Genomic DNA, 13,810 nt, shown 5'->3' on the forward strand with positions numbered 1-13,810 from the left:
CAAAACAAGGGGAGTCTGCTTTTAGCTATTATGCGGCCCGCAGTTGGAACCAGCTTCCAGAAGAGATCAGATGTGCTAAAACATTAGCCACATTTAAATCAAGACTCAAAACTCATCTGTTTAACTGTGCATTTGTTGAATGAGCACTGTGCTATATGTCCGAACTGACTGCAATACATTTTATGTATAATCATTTTCTTTAAATTTATTTTAAATCATTTTCTATATCATTTTAAAATTCTTTGTTTTTATTATTTTTATTTCCATGTTTTTATTGATTTTAAATGTCTATTTCACTTTCTTTTATGTAAAGCACTTTGAATTACCACTGTGTATGAAATGTGCTATATAAATAAACTTGCCTTGCCTTGCCTTGCCAAACAACTACCTTCATATCTTGCTGAGCCTGGGTTGCATTCATCTTTAAAGATAGTAAAGTTCCTTGCTTGTGACTCCCTCAGGTTGAAGTTAGAGCATTCTTGAAAACGAGCATTAGAACCTTAAACTCTCTTCAAATCAAAACAATTCATTGCCTGCAGCGTGTATGGGTGTTTGTGTGTGTGTTCTGTTTTGTGTTATTTAGCTTAGTGTTGTAGAGTAGCAAATAAACTTTGACTTATAAAAAATCTTGTGTCTGGTGCTATGTGATTTTCAAGTCTGAAACTATTTGCCAAAGATTGCGTTACCTATGCTCAAAATTACCTAATCAATTATGTATCACTGTGGCCATGGGAATAAACTGAATTGTTAAGAGGTACTGATTTTAATGCTTGCTGGACAAGTCGTTAATGAGGTATCGTAAATAAGGTATAAGTGGGACGTTTTGATTAATATCAATGAATCATATCAATATCGAATCAATAAGACTCGATTTCCAAAAGCTAAAATTAAAGTAATAGTGCATGGCACTAAAACGCGGTCGTAGAAAACAGCTATTTTAAATTGTAATAATATATTACATTTATATATTTGATCAAACAAATGCAGCCTGTGTGGGCAGAAGAGACTTCTTTTAGCAACATTAGAAATCCTACCAACCCCAGTCTTTTGAACGGTACTGTAGATCAGTTCTGATATGGTCTAATATAGTGGTTTGTAAATGCAAACAGAAGATTGCTGCAGTGCATTAATAATGTGAATAAGTGAAAAGACACTGATTCGGTTTGTGGTTTGTCTGAACAGGTGGTTATTAAATATGTGCCCTATGTGGGCGACAGCAAGCGTGCGATGGATGAGTACACTTCAGAGATCATGATGGGAGGAACAAACACCATCGCTCTGCACAACACCTGTGAGGTGAGATCATCACGGATCATTAAACACATGCAAGAAATTCTGTTTTGTCAATTTAAAGTTTTCTGGATTCTGTTTTAGTGGTTAAATTAAATGCCATTTTTAGGGTCCTATGAAATCTGTTTTGTTTTTTCTCAGATTCCATTTTATTTTTTCCCAGATTAGTTTTCTTTTTCCATTAAAATTTTTCTGGATTCTTTTTTTTTTCCCCATTGTAATGTTTCTGGATTATATCTTTATGGTTAAATTGAATGTTAGTGATCAAAAAATATTGTCTAGTTAATTGAAATCATGAAGTGTATACAATTTAACAACAATGTATCAACAGTTTAACAATGTTTAGGGCCCTATGAAATTAATTTAATTTTTTCACAAATTCTGTTTTATTTTTTCCAAAAACTTTTTTTTTTTTTTAATCTATTTTTCTGGATAAAAAAAAGAAAAGAAAAAGAATTCAGTTTTTCCTCCTCCAGTTTAAATTTTTTTCTGGATTCTGTCTTAATGGTTAACATTTTTTTGTGTGTAATTAATTCAAATCATGAAACATACAATTTAACAATTTATTAAAAGTTTAACAAAAATTAAATTTTTAGGGCCCTATAAAATCTGTTTAATTTTTTTCCAAAATTCTTTTTTTTGTTTGTTTCAATGTAATTTTTTTGCATATCATTTTTTTTTCATTTATATATATATAAATGTATGTATATATATATATATATATATATATATATATATATATATATGGGGGTTCAGTATATAACTCCCCCATGGACTTATAATGTCTAATTAACTTAAATAATTAAACTTATACAATTTAACAATTAATTTACTCTAAAATAAAGTACATGCAAATATTACAAAGATGTCATCGCTGTTGATTTTGTTTGTGTGTGTGTGTGTGTGTGTGTGTGTGTGCGTATTCAGTTGAATATGATGTTTAACATGTATACTCAGTAGTGTTAATGCACCAGTCACATTTTTGTATGCCTGCAGACTAATGAAGAGAATCTGATGCATCTTCATCATGATATGCATCTTTCATTATTATGCATCTGTCATCTGCTTGTGTCCAGGACTCTCTGCTGGCCAGTCCCATTATTCTGGATCTGGTGATCCTGACAGAACTGTGTCAGAGAATCACGTTCTGCACTCAGGACGATCCAGTTTTCCAGGGCTTTCACAGCGTTCTGTCGCTGCTCAGCTTCCTCTTAAAAGCGCCGCTCGTGCCGCAGGGAGCGCCGGTGGTCAACGCCTTCTTCCGCCAGCGGGCGTGCATCGAGAACGTCATGAGGTCAGACACGAGCCTGTGTGTGAGTTTTCTCACAGCGTTTGTGTGTGCATTGTTTAATATATGTCTTTCTGAATCTGCAGAGCGTGTCTCGGCCTGCCGCCGCAGAATCACATGCAGCTGGAGCACAAGATGAAGAGGAGCTTCATGCATTCAGATGAAAACCGCATCCATCATCCCGTCCTCATGAACGGAAAGATCGAGTGCTTCAACGGCTATCAGTCTGGAAAATGCATTGAAATTAACAGTCATAAGAAGGTTCGACGCACAGTATCATAAAACCTACATAGTGGAAAAAAACACACCAAGATTAGCTACATGTTTACTACTGTTGTAAATCTGTTATGGTTGTTTCAGTAAAAATCAGTTGCTTTATTATGCAAAGCCTTGCTCAGTTTTTTATTTGCATTTAACTACTTGTACTTGTTTAACCAGTGCTCTGTTTCTGGATGAAATGTTCATCTATGCATTCCCAGCCGTGGAATCTTTTTCAGAGAAATTCATAGTTTTTGTTTGTTGAACAAAATTAGTTAATTCCTGAACAGTGATAATTGTTGTTGCATTTGGCAAATGTATAAATAGGAGTTGTGTAAACACTCATAAAAATATTGACTTAATAAAAATGAGCAATTTGAGTTATTCTGGGATGTTTTTTTCATTTGTATGTTAGGTAATTATAATTTAATTTAATGTATTTAACAACTATACTTCTTAGTGTTAAATACATTCCATTTTTGGTAAAACCATTAAAAAAATTTACTTTAGGAATTTTTTTTAATGGCTTGAAGAACGATTATATAAAACTGCCATGGGTGGACATATACTGAAACAAATGATTCATTGAATTTACTACAGTTTTTTTAAGGTAAGTGGTTGCAATCGATTTATTTTAGCTACATTTAAATAAACACATTTATTTGACTAACTAACTAAAATAAATAATTCAATTTAACAACAATTTCTTAAAAGTTTCACAAAAAATTTGCCTACATTTTATGGACGGAATAAAGAAACCTGTAAAATACTGCACTAGCTCTAGTAAACATAACCATAAGCTCTACTCTTCTACACAATGGTAATGATTGCACTACATGAGGAAACTTCAATGTAACAGAAACTGTTTCAAATGTTAAACATAAATGAATATTAAACATTATGGTTCCCTTCACTCAAAAACACATTAAATAGCATTTAATTTCAAAATTTAAATTGCAAAAACCTCTAAAACAAAATTGCAAAATTGAACCATTTCTCTTAAAATAAATATGTAGCCTTCTTTCCTTAATTTAGTTTTGTTTAGTTTAATCAGTTCCTCAATTCAAGCCCCAAAACAGCTTAAATTTCCTTTAAAAAAAAGAGGAAAACACATCTATTGGTTTTATTAGAGAAAAGTCCTCAATATTTTCTATACAACACTGAACCGCAATTTCTTTAATGAAATACACACTATTTTTAATTATCGCCTTAATTTTTTTAATGAAAATTACAAGACATGATTCATTTTTTACAGTGTATGTCATGTATGAAATAATGTCTGTGTGCATGTGTGTAAAACCACAAACTGGCGATTTATATGCTTAATCATTTGTAATTGTATATACATTGTTGTGATTAAATGGGGCTGGAATAATAATGTAGCTGTAAATATAGTTGCCTGCTGAAACTGAAATATACATCTTTGCGACTATATAGACAAGGTGAGTTTGTTATATAGATATGAGTCACTCAATCTGTCATATCATTTGAGTAAAAGCATGTGGGATCTGGTTTAAAGTTAACCTTTTCAAATAACAATCACGGTCCCGGTTATTGTTTAAAAAAAAAAATGGGTCAGGGGAATCTTTCCAGTAGCCCCTCACTGCAGAACAAAGATCCAGGGGGTGTGGTGGGATCCACATCTAGAGGGTGGAGATGGGTGGGTTTAGGGTGTGGAGATGGGTGGGTTTAGGATCAGGGGGTGGAGACGGGCAGGTTTAGGTATATGTAAGGTGGGAGGAGTTGGATCTAGATTCAACCACACCCCCTGGATCTTGTGTTCTGCAGTGAGGACCTAAGCTAAGCTCCGCCCACAGAAGGGTCGGATACCTAATGATAAGCCGTTTACTCTAAAAAGCTAGTGAAGCCTCTTCTCCGTTGACATCCGTTAAAAAAAACTGCCACCGGTGTCCTTTCCCACGTGCTGCCAGACCGGAAGCATTAGCTTTAGGCGCTACGCTTGTATTCTCGTGGCTTCGGCTGAAGGTCAGGATGCTGAAGTGAAGAGATGGCGGAGAAGCGCCGCGCCGGTGTCGTTATCATGTCCGACTCCAAATCTCCCAAATCCGACAGCGACGGGGAGTTTGTGTCGCGGTCAGCACGCTGCTCAGGGGAGCTCTGCTGGAGCTGCTCCAGTCCAGGCCCGAGGATCCCGTGGGTTTCCTGGCCGAACACTTCGCTCATCTCTCGGCGGAGGCTGAGGACGGAGGCGCGGAGCATCGGAGCGTGAGCCGCTGTCTCTGGCACCTGAGCCTGGCGCATCACTCCCACAGGTCTTACAAGTCATACTTTATTCTTACTTTACTTTATATTGTTTTAAGCCACGGTGTGGAATTTTTTTTTTTAAATCTCTTTTTATTTATTTTTCTTAACATTTGTATTGCTATTTATATGTCAAGCCTGCCATGAGAGGTTTCTTTTCATTTTTTGCTTCTTTTTATTAAATATATTGTTATTTTAATCATTAATTTTCATACATATATTTTTAAGTTTATTTAGGTATATTCATTTTTATTATTGGTATTATGTATCTATTTTAAACCACGAGATATTTTGTTTTATTTATTTTGTTTTTATTTTATTACATTTTTATATTTTTTAACACACATACTTATTACATTTCAAATTTGCACTTAACATACCTGTACATACTGAATTGTCTATTTTATTATTGCAGTTATTTATTTATTTTAAGCCATAAGAGAATTCATCTTATTTTGCCTTAATTAATTTTATAAAAAAAAATTCAAGCCATGGTGGAGAAGTTTCTTTTTTTTTTAATCTATTTCTTATTGCTTTATTATTAATTATCTATCTTTTTAAGCCATGGTGGAGATCTTTTAGTGCAATGTTTCTTATATACACTGCTCCCAAAAATTAAAGGAACACTTTTTAATCAGAGTATAGCATCAAGTCAATTAAACTCCTGGGATATTGATCTGGGGTCTCATTTATAAAAAATCTCCGTAAATTTTGTCCTGAAAGTGTACGTACACACAAAAGCTAGATTTAGCATACGCACAAAAGTTTTCAGATTTATAAAAGCATGCGTATGCCAGAACCTGAGTAAAAATCCTTTTATAAATCCCAGTCAGGGGAAGATTGTGCGTACGTGTATCTCCACCCCGTCTTCTCCCCAAAATCACCATATATGGAGCTGACAAGTTACACCTAGTTTTACTATGCATATCCTCATCTGCAACGTTTCTAACTGAGACCCCTGGTCAATTGTAGCAGAGGGTTGTTAATCAGTTTCAGCTGCTTTGGTGTTAATGAAATTAACTAGAGAAATTAACCCCCACTAGAGGGCCGACGTCCTCTAGTGGGCCCTGTACTCACTGCCCGGCACTGTGGAGCTCAATTGGCATTTGCCATTGAACACCAGAATTGGCAGGTCTGCCACTGGCACCCTGTGCTTTTCACAGATGAGAGCAGGTTCACCCTGAGCACATGAGACAGACGTGAAAGAGTCTGGAGAAGCCGTGGAGAACGTTATGCTGCCTGTAACATCGTTCAGCAGAATGACCGGTTTGGTGGTGGATCAGTGATGGTCTGGGGAGGCATATCCATGGAGGGACGCACAGACCTCTACAGGCTAGACAGTGGTACCCTGACTGCCATTATGTATCGGGATGAAATCCTTGGCCCTATTGTCAGACCCTACACTGGTGCAGTGGGTCCTGAGTTCAATGCCCGGCCTCATGGCCTTCTTGGAGGATGAAGGTATTGATACCATTGAATGGCCCCCACACTCGCCTGACCAAAATCCAATAGAACACCTCTGGGACATTATGTTTCGATGCCCTGGTCCAGATCTGGGAGGAAATACTCCAGGATACCATCCGTCGTCTCATTAGGAGCATGCCCCGACGTTATCAGGCATGCATACAAGCATGTGGGGGCCATACAAACTACCAAGTACCATTTTGAGTTTGCAATGAAATTTCAGCAAAGTGGACTAGATTAATAAATGCAGCTGCATTTTTTCACTTTGATTTGAATTCAGCGCTCTGTAGGTTGATAATTTTCATTTCCATCAAACGATGTGGCATCCTTTCGTTCCTAACATATTGCCCAGTCCATATCAGTATAGATATCCAGCATGATATTTTTTCTCATTGAGATCTGATGTGTTTTCAAAGTGTTCCTTTAAAATTTTTGAGCAGTGTATATATACAGTGCATTCAGAAAGTATTCAGACCCCCTTCACTTTTGTTATGTTGCTACCTGATACTACAATTGTTTAAATGTTTTTTTTCCTCGTTTATCTACACTATGTTCCTTATAATAACAAAGTGAAAACTAAATTTTAGAAATGTCTGTAAATTTATTAAAAAGAAAAATCAGTACTTAGTTGAAGCAACTTTGGCAGCAATTACAGCCTCGAGTCTTTTTGGGTATGAGGCAACAAGCTTTGCACACCTGGACTGGGGGATTTTCTGCCATTCTTCTTTGCAAATCATTCACAGAGTTGTTCCTAAGCCACTCCTGTGTTGCCTTGGCTGTGTGCTTCGGGTCATTGTCCTGTTGGAAGGTGAACCTTCGGCACAGTCTGAGGTCCTCAGCGCTGTGGAACAGGTTTTCATTGAGGATATCTCTGTATTTTGCTCCATTTAGCTTTCCCTCAACCCTGACCAGTCTCCCAGTCCCTGCCATTGAAAAACAGCCCTACAGGATGAGGCTGCTTCCAGCACACTTTACTGCTGGGATGGTACTCTGCAGGTGATGAGCAGAGCTGGTTTCCTTCAAACATGATGCTTAGAATTGAGGTTCATCAGACCAGAGAATTCTGTTTCTCACAGTCTGAGGGTCCTTTCGGTGCTTTTTTGCAAATTCCAAGTGTGTTTTCATGCGTCTACACTGAGGAGAGGATTGAGTTTGGCCACACCGCCATAAAACCCAGATCGGTGGAGTGTTGCAGTGATGTTTATCCCTCTGTAGGTTTCTCCCGTCTGCATATATGATCATGTGTGACCATCAGGTTCTTGGTCACCAGTCTAGACAAGGCCCTTCTCCATCAATTGCTCAGTTTGTCCAGGAGGCCAGCTCTTGGAAGAGTCCTGGCTGTGCTAAACCTCTTCCATTTGAGAATTATGGAAGTCACTGTGCTCTTGGAAACCTTCAGTGCAGCAGAATTTTTTTTTGGAGCCTTCCCCAGATCTGTGCCTCGATACAATCTTGTATCCTTTGACCTCATGGCTTGTTGGCTCTGATATGCATTGTCAGCTGTGAGGTCTTTTATAGAAAGGTGTGTGCCTTTCCAAATCATGTCCAATCAATTTAATTTACCACAGGAGGACTCCAATCAAGGTGTAGAAACTTCTCAGCAATGATCAAGAGAAATGGGAGGCGCCTGAGCTAAATGTCAAGTGTTGTTGCAAAGGGTCTGAATACTTATGTAAATGTGATATTTCAGTTTTTTCTTTTTAATAAATTTACAGAAATTTCTAAAAATCTGTTTTCACTTTGTCATTTCATTTTGTCACTTAAGCCATTGTGGGGAAGTGTTTTTATTTATTTATTTTGCTTTATTTATTTGATTGATTTTTTTTTATTACTATTTTTAAATTTCATTATCTTATTAAGCTGACTTTGAGAGATGTTTTACTGCTATGTTTTTCTTAAAATATTATGTATTTTAAATAATTAAGAAAATAACGAATAAAGTATCTATCTATCATATATATTTAAATCTTTGTTTTTTTTTTCATTTTATTTTTACTTCTATCATTCTCTTTTAAACCATTACAGGTTTCTGTAGTTTGTTTTAATATTTTATTTAGATTTTATTTCATTACTATTATTTAGTAGGTTAACCAGCTCTTGTGCATTTCCCCTATTATATTTTATTTATTGTTTATATTATTTATTATCATCATTTTAAAATCATATCATGTATCAACATCATATATTCACTTTTTATTGTTTTAAGCCATGGCGGAGAGGTCTTTTAATTTCTTTTTATATTTCCTTCTTTAAGCCACAAACTATTTATTTTTATTTTGCTTAATTTTATTGTTTTTAAATTTATTTTGTTACTTATATATTGAATTTATTTTTTTAAGCCATAGTTGAGAAGTTTTAGCCATATTTTTATATACATTTGCAGGTTTCTTCTTCTTTCTTAATTTTCCTTTTTTTTTAAATAGTTTTTTTTTTCATAATTTAGATTTCATTTAATATTGTTTTAAACCATTTGGGGGAGTTTTTTCTATCTTTTTATTTGTTTATTTTATTATTGCTATTATAATATTATTCATTGTATTTAAACCATGTTTTGTAATTTTATTATTACTTTCATTAATCTTTCAAGCCTCGAGAGGTTTCTCTTTATTTTGTTTTAATATAATGTTTTTTTTAATTATTTCATTAATACCACTTTATTAGGTTGACCAGCTCTTACACACACACACACACACACACACAACCAGTGCAATTCCCTTGATATATATATATATATATATATATATATATATATATATATATATATATATATATGTATATATATATATTTGTTATTTAGTTCAGATTCAGTCTGAGCGGTTTTATTTTTACTCTCCCACTGCAGGTCAGCGTTTAACAGTAACGTGCGTGTGGCGTATGAGCTGCTGGCGTGTGGTCCGAGCGGCGGAGGTGTTCGCGGGCGTCTGTACTCAGAGATGCTGCGGAGTCTGTGCAGTGAAGGCGGGCTCTCGGGCTCCACCGCCACTCCGCTCCTGCGCCGCATCCAGAGCCACGACTATGAGTCCGTGCCCTTCCAGCTCTTCCGGCAGGGCGTCCTGACCTGTGCCGTGTTCACCGACTACATCCGGAAGTCTCAGTGTCTTTACGCGGCGGTGGCCAGCGCTCCGGACCGGCCCGCCCAGAGGACGCTGTGCCAGGCGGTGCTCTCCACCCTCCGCGAGGCGCTGGAGACGCCCGACCGCACCGACGCGGCGCGATATCTGGAGGCCAGTGCCAAGATCTCTCCCGCTAAAGTGGCTCAAGCCATGGCCGAGGTTCATCCACCTGCGCAGAGACACGAGGGTCCCACGATGGACGCGCAGGAGTTCGAAGACGCCGCCGCTGCGCTCTTCATCGCTCGAGTGCGAACCGTCACCTGAAATCAGCCGGAGTCTTGCATGGATCATTATTAATGAGAACTGAGAATATGTGACCTTGGACCACAAAACCAATCATAGGGGTCAATTTTTTAAAATTGAGATCTATACATCATCTAAAAGCTGAATAATCTTTCCATTGGTGTATGGTTTGTTATGATCGGACAATATTTGGCTGAGATACAACTATTAGAAAATCTGGAATCTGAGGGTGCAAAAAAATCTAAATAATTGAGAAAATCACCTTTAAAGTTGTCCAAATGAAGTTCTTAGCAATGCATATTACTAATCAAAAATGAAGTTTTGATATATTTACGGTAAGAAATTTAATGGAACATGATCTTAATATCCTAATGATTTTTGGCATAAAAGAGAAAGGTATAATTTTGACCCAAACAATGTATTGTTGGCTATTGCTACAAATATACCTGTGTTACTCATGACTGCTTTTGTGCTGCAGGGACACATATTGTAAAAACAATAGTACGTATAGCCAAAAACATCAGCGATACATAGAAAGAAAAAGAAAACTACATCTTAAACAGTTTTGTCGTATTGCATTCAGGCTTTTATTTTTAGATATTGTTTGCATGCATTTTTGCATTGTTCTAACTTATAGGCATTTTATCAAACCATTTGACTTCACACTGCAAAAGATTTGAGACTTGTTTCCAGTACAAATACCTAAATATTATAAAAGGGGGTCATATGGCAATGCTAAAAATAACATTATTTTGTGTAATGCAATGTGTTTATGCAGTTTAAGGTTCAAAAAACACATTATAACATTACAGCGAGAATAAAAGTTAAACCTTATTTCTTTGCATACACTTGGGTGTTGTAATGCAAATCTTCCCACACAGTGATGTAGAAATGTGGGGGCGTGATTACATGAGGCATTTTAGGAAGGCGTAGACGAGTCTTTGCAACTGTACGGATCTTATAAATGCACAAACAGCTTTTAACACTAAAGACAAAGGAAAACTGCAATCGCATCATATGACCCCTTTAAATCATGCAGAGAAGCAAAATGACAAGATATTAAATCTTATGTAAAAAAAATAATGAAAACTAAGGTTATGCTTAAAACAAGTGAGGACAGAAAAATAAACTTTTAATCAGAAAGTCTTAAATTCATAATGTGGTGGCATAAAATATTGCATGCACTGCAAAATAACAAAAATAACAAAAGTCTTGTTTTCCAGTACAAATATCTAAACATCGTTAAATCAAGATCTACTTGAGAAACAAAATGACAGAAGATATAAGATCTTGTATTGTGAAAAAAAAGGTCAAAATTAAGCGAATTTGTGCATAAAACAAGAAAGTGTGGATAAGAAAAATGAGCTTAATTCAAAGGAAAAACCTGATTATTTTTCTGACTCCACTGAAAGATATTTGTTCTTGTTTTAAGCATAAACTGACTTCATTTGGATGCATTTTTCTTCTGCAAGCAAGACTTAATATCTTGTAATTGTGTTACATTAATCTTGTAATGTTGCTTCTCAAGTAAATGTGTCTTTATTTAAGAATTTTTTGCTTATTTTACTGGAAAAAAAAAGTAAAAAGAAAAAATATATATAGGGGTGTATATGAATGTAATGTAAATAATAGCAAATATAATAATTCAAAAATAAATATTAGATGTTTTTCACCATCCAATGAGAAACATCTTGACATCACATCATCTTCTACTAAATTAACTTTTATGATTAAAACCTGATTTAACCTTGGTATCTGATTTAATCTCATAAACTCCATTCTGATCAGTTTCTCAGAGAACAAGACTTGTTCTGTCATTTTATATTTTATAAATGCCTCATTCATTTTGCTTCTCTGGTAAATGTGTCTTGATTTAAGAGTTTTTAGACATTTGCACTGGAAAACAAAACATAAACACTGAGGAAGACCAGCACTTCTTTAGGAAATGTATTCATCCACATGCTGTTTCATGCACTCATTGGCATCAAAGTGAAATCATGATTGTATCTCGTTTCTCACTGAAGTCTAGGAACCTCAGATCAGGAAGTGTTTGTGGTGTATTTCTGTTATAGATATCTGAAAGAGCTCAGTTCCCCTTTCAGTTCACAGATACTGAGCTCTGCATGAAGCTGCATTCACTTCACATTTACCCCTCTATCTGATGCATTTGCAAGTGATTTGCATTTTAATTAGAGCAAAGACCAGGAACATGAATCAAGAACGAGACTGAATTTGCACAAGATGTTCATTGTTGTCTAATTTGCATACTAAAAATATCATCCAGATGAATAAGTATAGTCATAACAGAGAAACTCATCTTTACAACTTTGCTTGTACATTCAGAAGCATTACTGACATTAGTGGCCCTGCAGCACAAAAGCAGTCATGAGTAGCACAGGTATATTTGTAGCAATAGCCAACAATACATTGTATGAGTCAGAATTATACATGTTTCTTTTATGCCAAAAAGTAACTATGATGTTCCATGAAGTTATTTTGTAAATTTCCTATCATAAATATATTAAAAATTTTCATTTGGACAACTTTTAAAGGCGATTTTCTCAATATTTAGATTTTTTTCACAAATTTCCTTATGATATCACTTAGTGGTAAAATGCTGTTTTTTTATGCATGTTTTTCTAATTTACAAAAACATTCATTACAAATAAATTTTTAAGTTTAAAAATAAACATGAATTTGAGAATGAATGCATATTTGGTGTGTCTGTGTTTTGCTTTAATGAAAGAAATCTGACTGTGCAAAGAGTCACGTGATCAATGACACAAATTTACTTGCATTCGATTTAAAAGTAGAACAGAAAATAAACATAAAATATAATTTAATGTCTTGATGTTCCCTTGTTTTACATTTTGGAAAATCTATTTGTTTGCAGGTTTAAATTGGAGGTTTTCTATTTCGGTCAAAACCCTGCAGTTTTGTCATCGGCTCATGACAGAATATAATGTGATCTTTCTGTTGGGTTTTGTCAGGCTTGATGAAGCAGATGTGAGAGAGACTGGCAGGAATTGAGCTGGTTTTGTTTCTTACAGGCTGCTGCAGTGAAACACAGAGGACGTTTGACTGACCCGCCGCTCACGGCATTAAAAGTAATGAGGGTCCATGTGTCAATAATTCAGCAGGGTTTGAGTTACAGTCAGTCGCTGCGTCAGTGCATTACAGACCTGATGAGGATCTGAGTCCAGTCACTGTCCTGAATCCCACTGCAGCTGGACCTCCTAAAGCCATAGTCCACTGAGAGATGAGCATTTACTCATCAAAGATTAGGATGAGTTTGTCTCTTCATCAGGTTTGTAGAAATGTGTCTCTGCATCAGTGTCTCAGCAATGGATGCTCTGCAGTGAATGGGTGCCGTCAGAATGAGAGTCCAAACAGCTGATACAAACATCACAATAATCCACACCACTCCAGTCCAGTGTGGGAAGCACATTTTCATTTTTGGCTGAACTATTCCTTTATTATGACTTTTCATTCTAGAAAGAAATTCAGAAAACTTAAAAGTTCAAGGCAACCAGCTTCATCAGATTTTTGAGTTTTCTCAACTTTAGTTTATTCAACAAAAAGTTGTACGTTTTCTCAACTTTTTTTTTTTTTTTTTTACAGTGTACTAGTCATTTGTAATAAATAAACTTAACTAACAAAAGGCACTTCCTTAATGACATCATCCTGCAGGAAGTGACATCATTTATAGTTGGGAAACCAGCAGCACAAACATCAGTGAGTATATCAATGGATCTGATGAGTCTTGTGATGTTTTGTGGTTTGTTTCACTTTAAAATATTCATCCTGTTTTTTGTGAACAATTTTTTATTTAATTTAAAGGCAAACTCAAACGAAAAGTAAAAAATGTAAAATAAATAACATGCATGAACAT

General features: G+C 35.6%; 1 protein-coding gene and 1 pseudogene across 2 annotated transcripts in view; both read left to right on the forward strand.

Moving 5' to 3' along the window:
* LOC306881195 (inositol-3-phosphate synthase 1-A-like) overlaps positions 1–3,221 on the forward strand; it is a 30,334-nt gene extending 27,113 nt beyond the window's left edge. Inside the window, exons 9-11 of the mRNA XM_079435144.1 lie at positions 1,183–1,296; positions 2,367–2,584; positions 2,665–3,221. Of these exons, the coding sequence (XP_079291270.1) occupies positions 1,183–1,296; positions 2,367–2,584; positions 2,665–2,860 (528 nt within the window). The 3' untranslated portion in view covers positions 2,861–3,221. The remainder of the gene's footprint in view (positions 1–1,182; positions 1,297–2,366; positions 2,585–2,664) is intronic.
* A 1,623-nt stretch (positions 3,222–4,844) lies between these two features.
* Positions 4,845–9,939, forward strand: LOC306881272 (tubulin polyglutamylase complex subunit 1-like; annotated as a pseudogene). The gene is made up of 2 exons (XR_013785892.1): positions 4,845–5,109; positions 9,405–9,939. The product of XR_013785892.1 is annotated as a tubulin polyglutamylase complex subunit 1-like (transcript).
* The last annotated feature ends 3,871 nt before the right edge of the window (positions 9,940–13,810 follow it).

Source organism: Barbus barbus, assembly GCF_936440315.1.
Source record: "Barbus barbus genome assembly, chromosome: 15".
Taxonomy (NCBI): Eukaryota; Metazoa; Chordata; class Actinopteri; order Cypriniformes; family Cyprinidae; genus Barbus; species Barbus barbus.